Source organism: Pempheris klunzingeri, chromosome 6 (genome assembly GCF_042242105.1).
Source record: "Pempheris klunzingeri isolate RE-2024b chromosome 6, fPemKlu1.hap1, whole genome shotgun sequence".
Taxonomy (NCBI): Eukaryota; Metazoa; Chordata; class Actinopteri; order Acropomatiformes; family Pempheridae; genus Pempheris; species Pempheris klunzingeri.
The window spans coordinates 13,299,309-13,317,133 of NC_092017.1; the positions used below are offsets into that span (position 1 = coordinate 13,299,309).

The following is a 17,825-nucleotide window of genomic DNA, read 5'->3' on the forward strand; positions in this document are numbered from 1 at the left end:
AATCTGCCGCTAATGGCAGAAATGAGGAACCGAAATGAGAAGTAGTTTAATCCTGTGGGGAACAAAATCACGAAAGAATGAAAGACCGATGGGGTGTAAAAATGCACCAGATATCGCTTTTCATGTAGAAGACACTCGCTCCTCTTTGTCGACAGCAGCGCTTGTTCAGAAGTCGGTAAGTCCTCAAGTTTCCTCGGCGCTGTGATTAATGCTAACGTGACTAAATGTTAATGGCGGAAGCAGATACTAGTGGTTAAACAACGTCGTCTTGTTTGGTTTGGTCGTCGTTTCATTTTCTACCCGACTTATTTCCTTAAAGTTAATATCCTCTGCCGTGTGTGTGTGTGTGTGTAATGTTACAAGGGGGATTTTCATTAAGTTGACCCCTGGGAAACCCAAGCCCATATTTACAACCTGTGCTTTTGTGCAGGCGAACAAGTGAGAGGGATTCATTAAAAATAAAACACACACACACACACACACACACACACACACACACACACTGTGGTATGTTCTCACATTTAGTCACATCCTGGGCGAATCATTACACATCTCTGTGTTACGTGATTTAAGGTGCACAGACCATGGAGGCAGGTTTTACTGTATAAAGTTTCACTTCAGTGTCCCTGGTTTATTCGCTAAATCTCTGGGGTTTGTTAGTGGTGACACAGACGGCGATGGAGGAGTGTAAAATGAGCATCGGTGCGCTGAGTGAAGACGTCCTGAACAGGCTGTCAAAGATGTTGGACAACTCCACCTGCGGATGGAGGCAGCTAGCTAATGCGGTGTCCGAGCAGCCGAAATTCCACTGCAGGTGGGTCATGAATGCATCACAACATTCAACATTCAAGCATCTTTTTTCCAAACCGTGAAAACTTATTGCAACATTTACTCTTCATCTTGCATCACAAGGATTCGCTATGGTGTATGACATGCATGTCAAACAGAGTTGTCCCTCCATAATACTGTGCAAGAGTTTTGATCCCTCACCCCTGACCTGTCACCACCTCTGCTGACACTGCCCACTCCTCTGTCCTTCCTGTAGTGAGAGAGAGGTGACCAGCTGCTCACTCCAGGTGATGAGCGCCACAGGAAGCCCAGGACGAACCCTCCTGGCTTGGCTGGCTGATCGTGACTGCTCCCTGGACTTCCTGCTCCTCTGCCTGAGGAAGATGAACCACCAGGAAGCTGTGCACTACCTCACTACCACGGGTAAAGCAGAAGTGGCTGTGGTGCCATACATTTGCTAATGTGTAGAAGTTTAACTTAAAGCTTGGATTTGTTTCCCAACAGGGTTCGAGTCAGCATGCACAAGGCCTGGAATGGTCCACAGTTATTAATGTTATTCATTAATGTTATCTTATGCAGTGTTGTTTATCCTTAAATGGGTAAAATGCCAAGGAAATAAAGTTATTTCACTTTCCATTTTTTTTTTTTTATTGAAATAATTTTTGTCTGCAGAGGTAACAAGTTAGTGCCTGTTAAAGACATGCATAGCAACCCTCTGATGCTCCACATCCAAATGAAAATACCTGTGCTCTGTTTCTTCTTGTCTGTGCAAAACGTTTGTGCGTGCATGTGCGGTGGAAATAGCTGCGCTGATCCAGATCACAATGCAGCCACAATCCCAGCAGGCCACAGTGGGGGAGAAGGTGATATTGACCTGCAGAGCCTCTGGCCCCCCTGGACTCTGCTACCAGTGGTTCAGACTCAATGAGGAGGTCAGTCCAACATCCTCTGAATATTCGATTATAAAGAGAAACAATAGTTGATGAGTTATGTGGAGTGTTTGGTATCATGTGACTTTTTCCTATAAATCTACCACCTTTACTTAATGCTGATGTTCATGTGGAGATTGTATCGGGGCAAATATTTTGTTATCTTGAAAGTTATTGTCATATATCAGTTGTAGTGAATCTGGTTGTTTATTTCCTTGTTTCAGATTTTGGATGAGACAGGGAGTACACCAGAGCTGGTTTTGTGTCCTGTAGCCCCGGTCCATGAGGGCCACTACATCTGTAGGGTCAGCTGTGGGGTAAACTTTGTCTTCTCCGACTGGGCTCGAGTTCGCGTTGTCCATTCTGCAGGTACCTCTCCTTCCTCTTATCATTTCCCTTGTTTTATTTCATCTCATGACATGTTTTAGCATGTCCTCGTAAATCTTACCATCTCAGGCAACAGCAGCAGTCTGTCTCCAGGGTCAGTGAGTGGTGGGCTGCTTATCACCCATCAGCCTCAGTCCAAAGCAGCGTCTGAGGGCGACACTCTGTTCCTTGAGTGCTATGCAGAGGCCAACCCTCCTGCCCAGTATGAGTGGTACCACAACATGGTGCCCGTGAAACAACACAAGACACGTTCACTCAAGGTAAGTGTATTCACAGAGTCTTGCTGTGAGCTGCTTACGTATAACAATGATTTCAGAGGACAGTTTTTGGAAGTAAGATAGATTTGGCTAAACCAACGCCAGAGTTGAGACTTTTGAAAACACAGTTAATAGCTAATTCTCATATTTGTCAGTCTGCATCGTGCAGTTGATGTTGTGAATTCTTGTGTTTCCTGTAGATCCCATGTGTGACCACAGAACACAGAGGACAGTACAGATGCAAGGTGTTCAACTTGTATTGCGAAGCGTGGAGTGACACAGCAACAGTCACCATCGGTGAGACTCAGGCATATTTCTTTTTCTCCATATTCAGAATGCCACATCAAAGAGGTCTTAAAAAGTTAAAATACTTCTGATAATTCGTTAACATTCACAGGTCAGTATTAAGTCTGACACTGCCCTATCGTAAGCCCAAAATCACACTTGAGCATAAGTACAAAACTGTGCAACTGTTTTGCATCTTTCTGCAGGCCCCAGTTCCATCACTGATGCCTCCTGGGAAGAAGTTGATCGTGGTTTTGGTATTCTTTATATTCTTATACATAGAATATTTAGGAGGGAATAGAGGAGTTTTACTGTCAAAGTAAGTAGGTTTACTTTGTGGATGCCAAATCAGTTGCTGGTATTGGTTGGGTGTGTGTTGAAATCTTCAGTGGACTCATCTCATTAATAGAAAGCAGTGCATTCAGTATTTGTAGTTACCAAACAGTGTAGACATTAAAATGAGACATTAAACAGTTTGATGCGAGATCAAACAGCATGTTTCTTTTTGCTTTATTTTAATCTTTTCATTTTGGTGTTGACAGGCTCACAGACAGTCCACAGGCCCACCTTCACACCAGGAATACATCCGCTACAACAGCTGGTCAAGCCACCTCCACCAGCCAAGAATTTCTATGGTGAGTTTTGCCCAAACAAATGACTTTAATCACAATACATTATCTATAGATCAACATATACACTATGAATAGGTATGTTACATGATTTTTTACAGTTAATTGTTTTTTCATGATGATTATGTTCCTCTCCACAGCAACAGACAAAGTTGCCCTCCTGATTGGTAACATGAACTATGTCTACCACACTCAGCTGAGTGCTCCCATTGCTGACGTCCACGAGATGACCAACTTACTCAGACAAATGGACTTCAAGGTGGTTTCCCTGCTCGACCTCAACTGGCAGGAGATGCACAGCGCTGTTACAGAGTTCCTCTTGCTGCTTGACAAGGGAGTCTATGGTTGGTCTCTTGTCCATCTGGAATATATATATGTTTGAAACTTATTTCATATCTGTGTGTATGTTCAGAGACTGCAACACTGCTCTGCCCCTACATTGTAATACATTAAAATGGATGTATCTCTGTGTTTCTATAAAAAGCACAATATATAGTATAAAACTAACTAAATTCTTAGATAAAACATACATTCTTTTCATTTGATCAAGCATCCATGCCATTTTGTCAGTACTTTACAGCTTTTTTTATATGTTTTTTGAAGTACGCTATTGACCAGACCATCATTTGATAGCATGTCTTTGTCCTTCCCTCCACAGGCTTGCTCTACTTCGCTGGTCATGGTTATGAGAACTACGGCAACAGTTTCATGGTCCCGATCGATGCGCCGGCCTCTTACACATCAGAGCACTGCCTGTGTGTGCAGAATATACTAACCAGGATGCAGGAGAAAGAGACTGGGCTTAATGTATTCCTGCTGGACATGTGCCGCAAAAGGTGTGACTGTTTTTTGAAGCTGATTAATTGATGCTCTAGCTTTTTTTATGTCACATTGAGGTAGGTGTCCTGTTTCTAATGATTTATTTTTGTAGAAACCCAAATGATGATGTCATTGTACAACCAGGACTGCTCAAAGTGACAGCGAATATCGTGTTTGGATATGCCACGTGAGTTTCTAATTCTCTGACACATTCATTGTCAAACTATGTCTGTGTATTAATTCACCTGCTTTAATGGGAGTAACTGATGTGTAGCTCGGTGTGTTTAGATGCGTTGACGCCGAGGCATATGAAGTAAAGAAGGAAGATGTGTCAAATGGGATCTTCATAAGCTTCCTCAAACGGCGAGTTTGTGAAGATGAGAAGGTCACAGTCATGCTAGACAGAGTGGCTGAAGGTATGTAGAGCACAGTTTGCTCATGTGAGGTATGAGAGCTCAACATTAGGTCTGCAATAGACTTGCACAAACTGGGCATTAAATGCATTAAACTCTCTATGTTGCATGGAAAATCATGATTACACCTGACATTTTCATATTTGAGAAGTATTCAAAGTGTGCCTAAAGTTATCATTTAATTAAAACTGCACTGAAATGACAGGTGCGATCATAACTTTTCCAGGATAAACACTGTGGTGTTTCGCTATTGAAGTTGTACAGCTCTGGTATTGTGCATGACAGACATTACATTCATACCTAGATGAAACAGGTTATTGCTGCTATTTCCACCTGTGCTGTTTTTTCTATGAAAGTCAAAATGTCCATTGTGAGAAAGGTGTTTGTTACTATACTACCATAGCAATAAATGAAGACAGCTCAGGGGGAACATATCCTTTAAATCAGAGAAATGCTTCAAACCATTATGAAATGTTTGAATGCACCCATGATGTTACTGCTCCGGTGTGGGACAATGTATACTGGAGAAATATTTTTAGTAGCGTGCTACATACACATTCACAAAGGACAAAAGAATATTGCTGTACTGCTCTGTTTTCAGTCCGAGACAAATACCACTCACTCACACTAACACTGACAGGAGATGGGACAACACTCACTTTGGGATCCAGTCAGATGTGCAACTTAGAAACAGCACTGATTAATGCACACTGTGCACTAAAATCTCTTTATTCTCACCAGACATGGGTCGGTGTGAGATCACACGAGGGAGACAGGCTCTGGAGCTACGCAGTAATCTGTCTGAACGACGTTCTCTCACCGACCGGATACAGATGTCGGACTGCTCTGCGTCCCATTCGGCTCGAAACCTGCAGTGGGCTGTTGCTCACGGTACTCTTCTCACATTATCAGATACTGCAAGAGCTACTGTTATGTGCGTATTCCTTAGTTGCAGGTACTTGAATTTCAAGTACCTGCAACAAGTCCAGTTGGCTTTTGCTCAACTCCTAAGGAATAACTATGACCTGGATGGCTGAGAATCTTCACAAACATATGTTATGTGTGTAGATTACTGTATTTAATGTTGGCATGAAATAAAATAAAATAGTCTTAGAAAAAAATATACTTATTTCAAAGGTCTGTGTGTTCATAGACCTGCCGAAGAGCCTTTGCCTGCAGTTTGACTGTGGAGTGAAGGTTCAGCTTGGTTTTGCTGCGGAGTTCTCCAACATCATGGTCATCTACACACGGATACTTGAGAAGCCAGAAGAAATTGTTTCCTGCTCTGCTCAGCTTACAGACTTCCCTGAGGTTTGCAAGCTGTTATTATATATGAAGGTTTGAGACACAAAGACATTTGGTCTGACTCATCATGCTTCTGGATCTGGAGTCCTACATTTTAAGCAGTTAAAATGAGTTAATTTCCCATTTTGGACACTTGATGCACACAAACACTCTTATTTAAGCACTGTACTGACCTTTACACTGTATTCTGTGTTGCTTCGGCAGGAAGTGGACGTTGACCTGAAGAAAAGTAACCAGGAAACTCTCCTTGAAGCCGGCAGTTTATGTTTGATCAAGGAAAATTTTCCTTCACCAGAGGTCCCGAGTCTCTATACACGCATCCGAGGCCTGCAGAGACTCAGGGTCAGACTCTTGCCATGGTTTTCATAATTAATTCTCCTATTCTGACAAGTTTTTAGGGTTTGGTACAGTCATGAACAAGGCTTACGCTACCATTTCAAGCATTTTCATCAAAATTCATGTTGAAAAAGATGTGAAGTTTACAGAGTAGAATTAAAGTATGTTGCATTGATAAGTTAAAACACGTTTTGCTCCTCTCTGTCTTTATAGAGGGAGCTCACATTCACCACCTGCCTTCATTACACCTATTCCAACATGGATGATGTAATACAGGAGAGCCAACTGGTGACAGTTGGTAAACCACTGGTGTCCAAACTCAATCTACATGAACCAAGACCACCTCGTGCCTGCTCTCCCTCCGCATCCTTCAGCCTCGACTCCTTCGACGTTCCCGAGTGCTCCTCTGTCACCTCTGTTGGTTCAGCCTCAAACACATGGTCATATTATGCACAAACTGATCCACGCTCCACCCCAGACTGTCGAACTTCATCCATTAATGCCAATGTACCAGAGGAGACTGACTGCCCTGAAGTATTTGATGCCCCTCAATCTCTTGTTGCCAGCAAGAGCTTGCCCCACAGCCAAGTAACTGATTCAAACTACAAATTTAGTGACATGTATAATTTTTATTCTCACTAAAGCATTATGAAACTTGATTTGACCGTCACACACTGATCAGTCAAACATGACAAAAGTGGGGGGTGCCAATGAATTTGCCATTTCAGTCAGGTAACTGTATGTAGCCCATTTATCGTCACCTTTACTATGCAATAAAGTTTTGGAATGTTTTATAAACAGTTTTATAAGATTGCAATAAATAATAATTAGTTCTCAGGCAACATGCTTAACTTCAGGCACAGGACAGTTTTAAATGTATATAATGCTTAAGGATTACATTGATTACATGATTACATCGCAGGTCAGGTTAGATATGGGTTATTTTTGTAAGAAAGAAGAAATAAAACAATATTTTATGCTGAACTGTACAAACTGTTGCACGCACTAAACTTTATATGACTTTGATTACATCTACAACTGTCATGAAAAAGATCGGGGCCATCGTCTTTTGTTTTTAGAGTGAATGTTTGAATGTTTGTTTACATTGAATCCCATCAGTGTCATCAGCAAACAGAATCTTTCTCCTGCTGCTCTCTGCACTGTAACCGTACTGCGCATGCGCCGCGACGTCAACTCCGCTCACCGTGGCCTCCATTTTGCAGTAGTTTACCAGCCAGCTGCTTATGGTCCCGGCGCAGCATCAGGAAAATAAAGTGCGCAAAGGGATTGCTTCTAGCTGAGGAGACATAATTGCGACCTCAAAACGATGGCTGACCCATCAGCAGACGTGGAGGCCGCGGAGGGCGTAGAGGTCCGCAAGCTGTCGGAGCTGAGGGTCATCGATCTGAAGGCCGAGCTGAAGAAGCGAAACCTGGACACCACGGGCGTCAAGAGCGTGCTGTCGGAGCGCCTGAAAAAGGTTTTCTAACCGCACACTTGTTACAACTAGGCGCTGAATCTTTACCAACATGCTTGTATAGTCTAGCTTCCCAAAGGCACCCAGTCAGACCAATACAAATGTAAAGCTACATTAGCTTACCAGGCCCATTGAGCCGAGCTGTGTAGCTGTAACCATGAACGCAAGCTAACGTTACAGCTAAAGGCTCTCATATTTATGGCTTTTTACACATATGGCGCTAGTTTATATCTGCAGTCTGTTAAAATGCACGTGTGTGGTTTTGCCCAAATGTCCATAAACAGGCTATCGAGGAAGAAGGTGGAAATCCTGATGAGATAGTCATCGCTCCGGAATCGACGCCTAAAAAACCCACTCCAGCTAAACGGACTGCCAAAGGTGAGGCTGAAGGTGTGCACATGATGAGAGCTGCTCACCACGTTTCCCCCAGTGTAAATAACCATGTAGTCTGTCACACAGTCTGTCTGTCTCATTGATACTGGAGAGCGCTCTGCTTTCCTAATGACACGACACACGGTCTCGCGGTATTTCATACCTGTGAGCGTTCACATGACCTCAAGAAATGCCAGAAAATATTCACGTGTTTGAGAGACTCACCTGGTTATGTTCACATTATTTACCACTAAAACTGCCACCTAATGTTGAGTAGCTGCCAGTGCACAGTGCATGGATGTACACTCAGTTGTCATTACGTTGGGTACATGTTCATGAAATATTTAATGTTCAGTATCTGTTAAAATCTAAATAAATATTATGGTAATATTGGAGGTATTATACTGTGGAAAACATCTGCCTGTGGTGCAGTACAATTGAACTGCTCCAGTACTGTAGCAGCTAAGTGCACTTTTGCACCAAAATGCCCCAAGTATTAAAAACTCCTCTAGGATTTTTCATGAAATAAAACCATCAACAGGGGGCTGCCACTTTTCCAAGATAGGCACCACATCTGCAAACAGTACACTGGCGACAGTTTTGTGTAGGGGTAGGCAAGATTGTCGTTGCCTGCAAAAACTGCTACATTGGAGTCATAAAATTTTGTTTGGGACTGTAAGGGAACTGTTGTATAAAGACAGCGGCAATTTGGAAAGTTGTAGTTGGTATTGAAATGATTTCTAGTTTTGGGTCTAGCTGATATGCAAACTGCTGAGTTAAATCGGCACTTCTTAAACAGTCACAGAACATTTGGTGTTGAATAAGTGTAGCACCTCTTACTTGTCTTTAATGCATTGGATTGCATTAAGATTGTCCACCTCTTGTCAAATCTAATACATGTAAGATATCCCAAACCAAGCCTTTGTCTAAACTTGGTCTAAACTATTTTCTGTAGATACAAGGCAAGAGAATGATGAACCAGAGGACAGCACTCTCGAGGAGGATTCCCCTGATGGACATGTGAGTTTGCAGTCATTAAGGAGGGCTTCAAGTCCAGCAAAAACATTAGCAGTGCTTAATCTTGTGAAAATTAGTTCAGCAGAGTTGTTGAAGGCTCTGGATATCTCTGTTGAATTGTTGTCTGTGTTGTAGCAAATTTCCCTTCTTTTCTTTTAGGAGGAGCTTCAGGATGATCACGAGAACATGCAGGAGATGGACATCCTCGACATGAACGTTTTGGACGAGACGGAGAATGACAACGGAATACCAACCAAGGATTATGAGGAAAAAAACGGGAATTTTCACTCTGACGAAGACGCAGCGATGAACGAAGAACATGTCTCCAAGACCTTTGAGTCAGAAGATGAAGCTAAAGGTCCAGAGGTGAGAAATTAGACTAGAAACTTGTCTACTAAGTTTGATCTTTTTATCTGTCGAACTGGCAGGTTTTAATGTCACTGAATCTCTGTCTATTTCAGCAGATGGAAGAGTCTGAAACGTTGGACGCGGATGAATTTATGACGTGCTCATCAATCAATATGGTATGTTTTTTCCCAAATATATCTTGTGTATAAAGCTTGTGATGTTGCGGTTAAACTAAATGTTACAAACGGTCACATTCCTTAAGACGTCCTTCTTTTCTTGTAGTCTCAGGATCCAGACGCAGATGAGGTGAAAGAAGAAACAGGTACTGTAAAAAAGGGGTTATAAAAAGGTGGAGGCGTCTTTTTACAGTGTTGAGCTTGGAATGCAAACACTTAGTTAAGTTTCATTAAGGAAGAGAGACTGGAAGCCCAAAGGGCAATTGCTGACTTTGTGTTGAAATTTGGTTAACCATACTTACTAATATCACTGGCAAATGTTGATTACGGTGCCAGTCGTGTTCTTGCTGTAGTAAAACAGCAGTGGTTAACAATTTGATGCACGTTGACAGCAATTATAAACGAGGTCAGGGAGGTGTGAGCTGTGACAGATGATTGCAGTGTTTCCAGGTTGCCACACGAAGATCAAGACAAAGAAGATCCATCAAGATTTGGCAACTATTTCGGCTTTTTAAAGACACTTACTCAGACGTCAACTGGATATGAAATCGCTGGACTTGAACTGAAGTTCTGCTAATCACGAATGGACACTGGGAAAGTCAAAGGTTGAAAGAAGATGGACTGTAGCGAGAATCTATTGCTGCACTGCCGATCTTGTGGCTCTCTTCAGCACTGAACTCTTTGTCTGCTCTGGATCAGGTGAACAGAGTGAAGTGGTTCAACTTGAGAAATGAGCCAAAGTGTTAGTTGCACTAGTTGCTTGGTTGTCCTCCAGCCTTTGGGTTATCTTCCAGTCTCTCGTTAGGGTCTGCTTCATCGTTTTAATACATAAGTTCTAAGAGCACAGGCCAGTGGTCATGACGTTCCTAATCCAGGCCTTGCCAGTTCCTCGTTAACCATTGCTGTGTTTCAGAAGTGATTAAACTCTGTGCCATTCTATTCCTGTTAAATCCGTAGAAAATGACAAAGTAGCCGGGTCTTGTTTATCTGAGCCGCTTAACGAAGATCACCACCAGAGCCATGAGACGAGCCCTGAAGAAGAGCAAGCTGCCACCGCCGGAGGGGAAGAAAATGTGTCCGACACTGGTGCCAAGGCCGCCTCTGGAGATGTGGAGAGCGACAAGGATGTTGTGGAGACTGACACCAAAGAGGTTGGGGACACGCTCAATGTCCCAGAAGAGACATTTGACGCTGAAAACAAAAGCTCGCAGGCTGTTAGTGTAAGCAAACAGGGCACTGTGGGTGAAACTGTTGATTCAGAAATGGGGTCTAAGGAGGGGGAGGAGGACGAGAAGACAGAAGAGAAAGCTGCTGTGGATTCAGCCTCGACAGTGAAAGAGTCCTCTTCTGTAGAGGGCGATGATCAGAGAAAGAGGTTTGTTGCTTTCTGTCTACTAGAAACCAAAATGGCTATCTCTGTTGCATTGGCTCCTTTGTGCTAGCAAAATTTGGATGCTCTTTTGGAGGTAAAAACGTTCTGTGCATTTGTCCGTTTTCATTTGTCATTCCTTACACTCACCTATCCTGCGTTATTACCCATTAACAAGTAACGTTTTGGGATTGACAGAGGATGTAGCTCCATTCATTCACTGTTAAATCACTGCACAATCGTACATGATGGGCTGATCACTGTCAATTGTGTATTATACCATAAAACACATAAGTACATACATCTGTGTGAGGACAGATCCCAGATGTCCTCACTGCTTTGTATTTATGGCTTTATTTCTTTGTCTCTAGCTCTGAGGAAAAAGAAGGCAAGACAGAGTCAAAAGATGAAAAGGGTGAGTGGATGTAATGTTTTTCTTCCTCTTCTGGTCCTGCAAATTCAGAAGATACATGCTCATCAATTTATTGTGTATTTGTTTGTGTGTAGCTGCTGGAAGTGGTGCTGCCGCAAGCAGTAGCAGGAATCTGTGGGTCAGTGGCCTCTCCTCCACTACCAGAGCGACTGATCTGAAGACACTCTTCAGCAAATATGGCAAGGTGAGCGAACACAAACTATCCCTCACCATTGTTATCAGGCCTGGAATATACAAGTCATTTATAGTATATCTAAAATTGAGGATTTCATATTTTTCTCCTGTTCCCTGGTCGTCTCTTGGTCCTTGCCTCCCTTCTCTTTCTCTCTCTCCATTTCCTGCAGGTTGTTGGGGCTAAGGTGGTGACCAACGCCAAGAGTCCCGGGGCTCGCTGCTATGGTTTTGTCACCATGTCTTCCACAGAGGAGGCCACCAAGTGCATCAGCCACCTTCACAGAACTGAGCTGCACGGCAGGATGATCTCTGTAGAGCGGGTCAGTGTCGGCGGAAGATGTAGTCTGTTCATTGGATCTCCAATAACCTTGGTCCCACCCAGAAACTCCTTAATGGGTCTGAGTGCATCTGTTGGAAGGTGTACACAGAAGTCAGTTTTTGTTATTTAATTATTTCTGGTGTAATGGGAGAAGTTGCTAACCTGATGGTGACAAATTTAATTATGCTCCACGTGCAGTTCTAATCAGCTAACTAACATTATTAGGCAAGCCAGATGCTTAAATCACAAAAATAAGACCAGTTGAAGAAAATATAATGAAGCCTATGGGTTTATTTCCACCATCATCTCTCTAAAACTCCTTTTTCACAACATACTGATACATTTGATCCTTTTGCGAAGCCTACTTATGAGAAGAGATGTAGGAAATGGGCACAGGAACAATTGTTATACTTGATAATGTATTATTTTGTTAAAGATTAGAATATCTATTGAGATAGAAAAGGTGGCAGTGTTCATTTTCAGCGCATGGTACTATCACTGTGTAAATGTTCATTCAGCTTTTGTGAATAAACATGTTCCTGTTTAAACATTGTAGGCTAAAAATGAGCCCGCTGGGAAGAAGCCAGCAGACAAGACTGACACCAAGAAGTCTGGCAGTGACAGGAGACACTCCTCTGACTCCAAGTAAGACCCCTGACATGCTGTCACATGAGTAAAGTCTCTCACTGAAAATGCCCCCGCCAGCTCGGTATTTTTGGTCTGGTGTTCTTTTAAATATCATGGGTGCATACATATTTAGCATGGCATGCCCCAGTGGTGACCCATAACCATAGCGGTTACAGCCCCTGAGTTATACAACTCAAGAGTGGATAAGTTATCAAACTATGTGGATAGATAAATAAACCAGTCATTGTTTAATTGTCAACTGATTAAAGTGTTAATTGATATAGTCTTGATAAAGCTCACACTGTTGATATTTCCTGTAGGTCTGATGGAAAGGATGAGAAGTCTGAGGGAGAAGGAAAAGATGGCAAAGGTGAGAAATGTGGGATTATTCCCTGCTTGTACTTATCACAAACGGTCACAAAAATGGTCACCTCTGTCAAACATTTTCATATATTCTGGACAATTGTTTTGACAGGGCGAAATGAGAGGACTGTAGTCATGGACAAATCCAAAGGAGAACCCGTCATCAGCGTCAAAACAAAAAGCAAGGAACGAGTGAGTGAACCTTCATTCTGTAACAACAATGTTACTAATTCAAATTTTCCTCCAGTTAATGTCACGCCCAGATACTCTTTCCAAACTTTTTTCCTCTTATATATTTTTTTTCCTTGTGTCCTTTCCCCAGAGCACAAAAAGTCGGGACCGCAAGTCTCCCAGCAAGGAGAAGAAAGACATCCTATCGTTTGACCAGATCAAGGAGCAGCGAGAGAGGGAGAGGCAGAGACAACGGGAGAGGGAGATCAGAGAGGTGGAGAGACGCAGATACACGTAAGCATCATGCAAGGGGGGATAGAAACAACGACTCAAACCCAGCGATAAGGCCTTACTAAAACATTTCTATTGTGTTTGTTTGGATTAGGTCCATGTCAACATCCTTCTTGAAGCCTGAAACCTCACCTGGTCTTCATAAACAGTACGTTTTGATGCTGAAAGATTGATCTCCATCTTCTTTCAGTGACCGGGACCGTGATCGTGACAACCGCCCGGACCGTGAGCGCGAGCGAATCCGTCTCTTCCGGGAGAGAGAGGAGAGGAAACATTTGATCCGGAAGCGAAACTGGCTGGAGGTACCGTCGGATCTCTGAGTTCTCTTATTTCACATTTCCTACATTATATTATCTCTGGTGCAAATCTCAGCCTGACGAATACACATACTGTTGTATCAAATAATAAAGTATAGATATGAAATGTATAAAATATCATCAATTTTGCTCCCATATAGAAATTTGTCAATGTCAGCCTTTCTTCCTCATGGGTTTCATGTTAATAATCTTACCGAACCCATGAACGCTTTCAGGCTGAGAAGCAGCGCCTCGATGCAGACCGCATGGAGCGTCAGTTCTTGGAGCGGGAAAGGCTGCGTATAGAGTACGAGAGGCGGCGTGAGCAGGAAAGGATCCTCAGGGAGCGCGACGAGCTGCGGCGGCAGCAGGAGCAGCTGCGTTATGAACAGGAGCGACGCCCCATCAAGAGGCCTTATGACATGGAGAGCAGGTAAATTATAAGAGACATATTGTGGTGATGCTGAACAGGACGTTCTTTTCAGATAAAGTGGGGCAAAAAAGTATCAGCCACGTCAGCCACCAATTGTGCAAGTTCTCCCACTTAAAAAGATGAGAGAGGCCTGTAATTTTCATCATAGGTACACTTCAACTATGAGAGACAGAATGGGGGGAAAGAATCCAGGAAATCACATTGTAGGATTTTTAATAAATTAATTGGTAAATTCCTCTGTAAAATAAGTATTTGGTCACCTACAAACAAGCAAGATTTCTGGCTCTCACAGACCTGTAACTTCTCCTTTAAGAGGCTCCTCTGTCCTCCACTCGTTACCTGTATTAATGGCACCTGTTTGAACTGGTTATCAGTATAAAAGACACCTGTCCACAACCTCAAACAGTCACACTCCAAACTCCACTATGGCTAAGACCAAAGAGCTGTCAAAGGACACCAGAAACAAAATTGTAGACCTGCACCAGGCTGGGAAGACTGAATCTGCAATAGGTAAGCAGCTTGGTGTGAAGAAATCAACTGTGGGAGCAATTATTAGAAAATGGAAGACATACAAGACCACTGATAATCTCCCTCGATCTGGGGCTCCACGCAAGATCTCACCCCGTGGGGTCAAAATGATCACAAGAACGGTGAGCAAAAATCCCAGAACCACACGGGGGGACCTAGTGAATCCTCAAATCCTGCAGTGCCAGACGTGTCCCCCTGCTTAAGCCAGTACATGTCCAGGCCCGTCTGAAGTTTGCTAGAGAGCATTTGGATGATCCAGAAGAGGATTGGGAGAATGTCATATGGTCAGATGAAACCAAAATAGAACTTTTTGGTAAAAACTCAACTTGTCATGTTTGGAGGAGAAACAATGCTGAGTTGCATCCAAAGAACACCATACCTACTGTGAAGCATGGGGGTGGAAACATCATGCTTTGGGGCTGTTTTTCTGCAAAGGGACCAGGACGACTGATCCGTGTTAAGGAAAGAATGAATGGGGCCATGTATCGCGAGATTTTGAGTGAAAACCTCCTTCCATCAGCAAGGGCATTGAAGATGAAACGTGGCTGGGTCTCTCAACATGACAATGATCCCAAACACACCCGCCCGGGCAACGAAGGAGTGGCTTCGTAAGAAGCATTTCAAGGTCCTGGAGTGGCCTAGCCAGTCTCCAGATCTCAACCCCATAGAAAATCTTTGGAGGGAGTTGAAAGTCCGTGTTGCCCAGCGACAGCCCCAAAACATCACTGCTCTAGAGGAGATCTGCATGGAGGAATGGGCCAAAATACCAGCAACAGTGTGTGAAAATGTTTGACCTGTCATTGCCAACAAAGGGTATATAACAAAGTATTGAGATGAACTTTTGTTATTGACCAAATACTTATTTTCCACCATAATTTGCAAATAAATTCTTTAAAAATCAGACAGTAATTTTCTGGATTTTTTTTTTTTCTCATTCTGTCTCTCATAGTTGAAGTGTACCTATGATGAAAATTACAGGCCTCTCTCATCTTTTTAAGTGGGAGAATTTGCACAATTGGTGGCTGACTAAATACTTTTTTGACCCACTGTAACTTCCACCAGCGTCAGAATATCACCAATACTAAAATATGCTTACATGTATACTGCATAAACCAACTGTACACAGAGCAGCTCACTAGATGAATTTCATTGCGGATGTTACCTGCTCTTATTTTTAGGAAAGATGACTGGCCTGAGAAGCGCATGGCCATGGACGACCGTTACGGCCGCTCAGATTTCGGTCGTCAAGAGCGTTATCAGGACTTTGACCACAGGGACCGGGGCCGTTACCAGGACGACATGATGATTGACAGGCGTGACAACACTCGAAGTATCGCCGCAGACAGAGATGGTCAGGTAAGAGACATAGACCCTCCTCCTCCTCCTGTTTTAAAAACACAATCTCACTACAGTCTAGATGAATCCCATGCACCTTAGTAAAGCCACTTTAGTTAAAATATACCTTTTTGGTGTGGCGAGAGTCAAGCCAAGCACTGTGGGTAGTAGGCAGGGTTTGTGACAGACACATAGATCAGTACACATGTAAACAGATGCCCAGAAGACACATGTGGGTGTTTTGAAGCCTAAGAGTGCACAGGCATAGGATGTTAGAAAGTTTAACTGTGCTGTGTCTCCTCTTGCAGCACTTCTCAGACCGGTCAGACAGACATAGCAGAGATGGCAGAGACTCTTGGAGTGGAGGCTACGACAAACGCATAAACCCCCGGTGAGCACCAGACTGAGCTGGCACTGGTTTCAGTTCAAGCCATATTAAAACCAAAATGGAGTCCAGTATATTTTTTTTCTGAAGAGAGGGAGACAATGTAAAAATGATTTTTGTTCGTTTTTTAGGGAAGGAAGTCGAGACTGGGACTCCAGCCGGAAGATGGACGGAGACAGAGCATGGCAAAGTATGTGTTCTTGTGCTGTTTGTGTGTGATAACTGTACTGCTCTCTACATCCACTGCTTTTGTGATACCGTGATGTACATTTTAAAGTACAGCAGGTCTGATTGGCATACAGTAGCAGGCTGAAGGAAATATGCAATATGTTCTGAAAATAGTCGTTATCCTACTTAATGGAAATAGAGTTGTAAAACTACTCTGGTGTCTGTGTCTGATGTTTTGCTTTGTTGTTCCAGGCAGAGACGGTGCCATCCCTGGCCAGAGCCACATAGCGCGTGGAGGAATGGCAGGGTGAGTAGTGAATATCAGCTGGATTTAAGCCTCATTGATTGTTTGGTCTGTTTGTTAGAACTGTATTGATGATTGTGTGTGTTTTTTGTTTTGTCACCAGCCGTGGAGGCTACATGAACACAGGAACATCTCAGTCCCTCTCTGGAGCTCTCAACAGACAGAACCAGCTGATGCAGGGCAGCGGTGGCAGCGGGCTGCAGAGTGGAGCTTTTGGTCGACGTTACTGATGTCTGTCTGAAGACAGTAGGGGGGACTGTTTCAGGAGGTCATGCCATGAAGGATGTGGCCATCTTGGTTTTGTACATGTTTTTAAATCAGGAATTCTTTTTTGACACAATTCCAATCAATTTTTGATGGAGACCTTTAGTTTTTTTGGTCGCTTCCACCTTTTTTTTTTTTTTCTTTTGTGATGTTGTGATCTTTTGTGATCTTGTATTTATCATTCAGTCAAACCCACCTTATTTGTATAACACAACTGTCTGCTCACAAGGATATGCTGTAAATGCAGGTTGGCCTATGGAGGAGAGCCATGTCAGAGCTCTGTGTTGTAAATTCAAATGTTTTATAGACAACTGGGTTCATGGACCTAAACTCACCAGTCTTCACTCTGTATCCCAGTTTATGTCCAAAGCATTTTGGATTTTTTTCCATTCTTCTTAAATTAGCCTTTGTCGCAATTAATTTGTTCAGAGCTTGAGGCTCCGTTTTGGTGTTTATTCTTGTTATAACACAGATGGTTGGCGAAGTTTTGCTGCTGAAGAGGTTTTTAAACTACATGTCACATTTTGATCATCAGTGCTTGATAGACTTTTTTTAAAGTTTCAGTTAGTGTTTTTGTATATAGGATTTGACTTGTGATTGTTGGATACTAGTAATAAATGCCCCTGGAGAGCGTGTGTTCAAAGTATTGATTGATCAAATCTAAAAATGTGTCAGTCTAAGTTTTCTGTAACCCCAATGTATTTAGTTTTCTTTTTTTCCATAAAAATGATATTTTGTTTTTTCATCCTCCTGCTTACAGTGTTTTTTTTCTTTTCAGTTCAGTTTTTCAGTTCATTTTAATGCCATGCTCAGTTCAGTGGCAGTA

The 17,825-nt window shown here is 42.8% G+C and overlaps 2 protein-coding genes across 2 annotated transcripts; both read left to right on the forward strand.

The window, feature by feature from the left end:
* Nucleotides 1-132: 132 nt before the first annotated feature.
* Nucleotides 133-7,158, forward strand: malt2 (MALT paracaspase 2). The gene is made up of 17 exons (XM_070832045.1): nucleotides 133-175; nucleotides 661-814; nucleotides 1,046-1,212; nucleotides 1,594-1,721; nucleotides 1,943-2,087; nucleotides 2,175-2,365; nucleotides 2,563-2,659; nucleotides 2,854-2,904; nucleotides 3,190-3,282; nucleotides 3,417-3,620; nucleotides 3,935-4,112; nucleotides 4,208-4,282; nucleotides 4,384-4,511; nucleotides 5,250-5,399; nucleotides 5,662-5,819; nucleotides 6,018-6,155; nucleotides 6,363-7,158. The coding sequence occupies exons 2-17, from the start codon at nucleotides 678-680 to the stop codon at nucleotides 6,789-6,791; spliced, it is 2,469 nt and encodes an 822-aa protein (XP_070688146.1). The 5' UTR covers nucleotides 133-175; nucleotides 661-677; the 3' UTR covers nucleotides 6,792-7,158.
* Nucleotides 7,159-7,358: 200 nt separating this feature from the next.
* safb (scaffold attachment factor B) lies at nucleotides 7,359-17,036 on the forward strand. The gene is made up of 21 exons (XM_070832134.1): nucleotides 7,359-7,629; nucleotides 7,911-8,004; nucleotides 8,954-9,018; nucleotides 9,175-9,381; nucleotides 9,477-9,539; nucleotides 9,646-9,685; nucleotides 10,497-10,914; nucleotides 11,280-11,323; nucleotides 11,416-11,525; nucleotides 11,686-11,835; nucleotides 12,391-12,479; nucleotides 12,782-12,831; nucleotides 12,937-13,016; nucleotides 13,147-13,289; nucleotides 13,477-13,588; nucleotides 13,819-14,015; nucleotides 15,722-15,899; nucleotides 16,187-16,269; nucleotides 16,395-16,453; nucleotides 16,684-16,738; nucleotides 16,839-17,036. Exons 1-21 carry the CDS (start codon nucleotides 7,477-7,479, stop codon nucleotides 16,963-16,965), a joined length of 2,517 nt encoding a protein of 838 aa, XP_070688235.1. The 5' UTR covers nucleotides 7,359-7,476; the 3' UTR covers nucleotides 16,966-17,036.
* Nucleotides 17,037-17,825: the final 789 nt, after the last annotated feature.

Coding starts and splice junctions, on each gene's coding strand:
- malt2 (XM_070832045.1), top strand. CDS start 678: ATGGAGGAGTGTAAAATGAGCATCGGTGCGCTGAGTGAAGACGTCCTG. Junction 815..1,045: donor CAGCCGAAATTCCACTGCAG/GTGGGTCATGAA, acceptor TCCTTCCTGTAG/TGAGAGAGAGGTGACCAGCT. Junction 4,512..5,249: donor GCTAGACAGAGTGGCTGAAG/GTATGTAGAGCA, acceptor TATTCTCACCAG/ACATGGGTCGGTGTGAGATC.
- safb (XM_070832134.1), top strand. CDS start 7,477: ATGGCTGACCCATCAGCAGACGTGGAGGCCGCGGAGGGCGTAGAGGTC. Junction 9,686..10,496: donor TGAGGTGAAAGAAGAAACAG/GTACTGTAAAAA, acceptor TTAAATCCGTAG/AAAATGACAAAGTAGCCGGG. Junction 13,589..13,818: donor GGAAGCGAAACTGGCTGGAG/GTACCGTCGGAT, acceptor GAACGCTTTCAG/GCTGAGAAGCAGCGCCTCGA.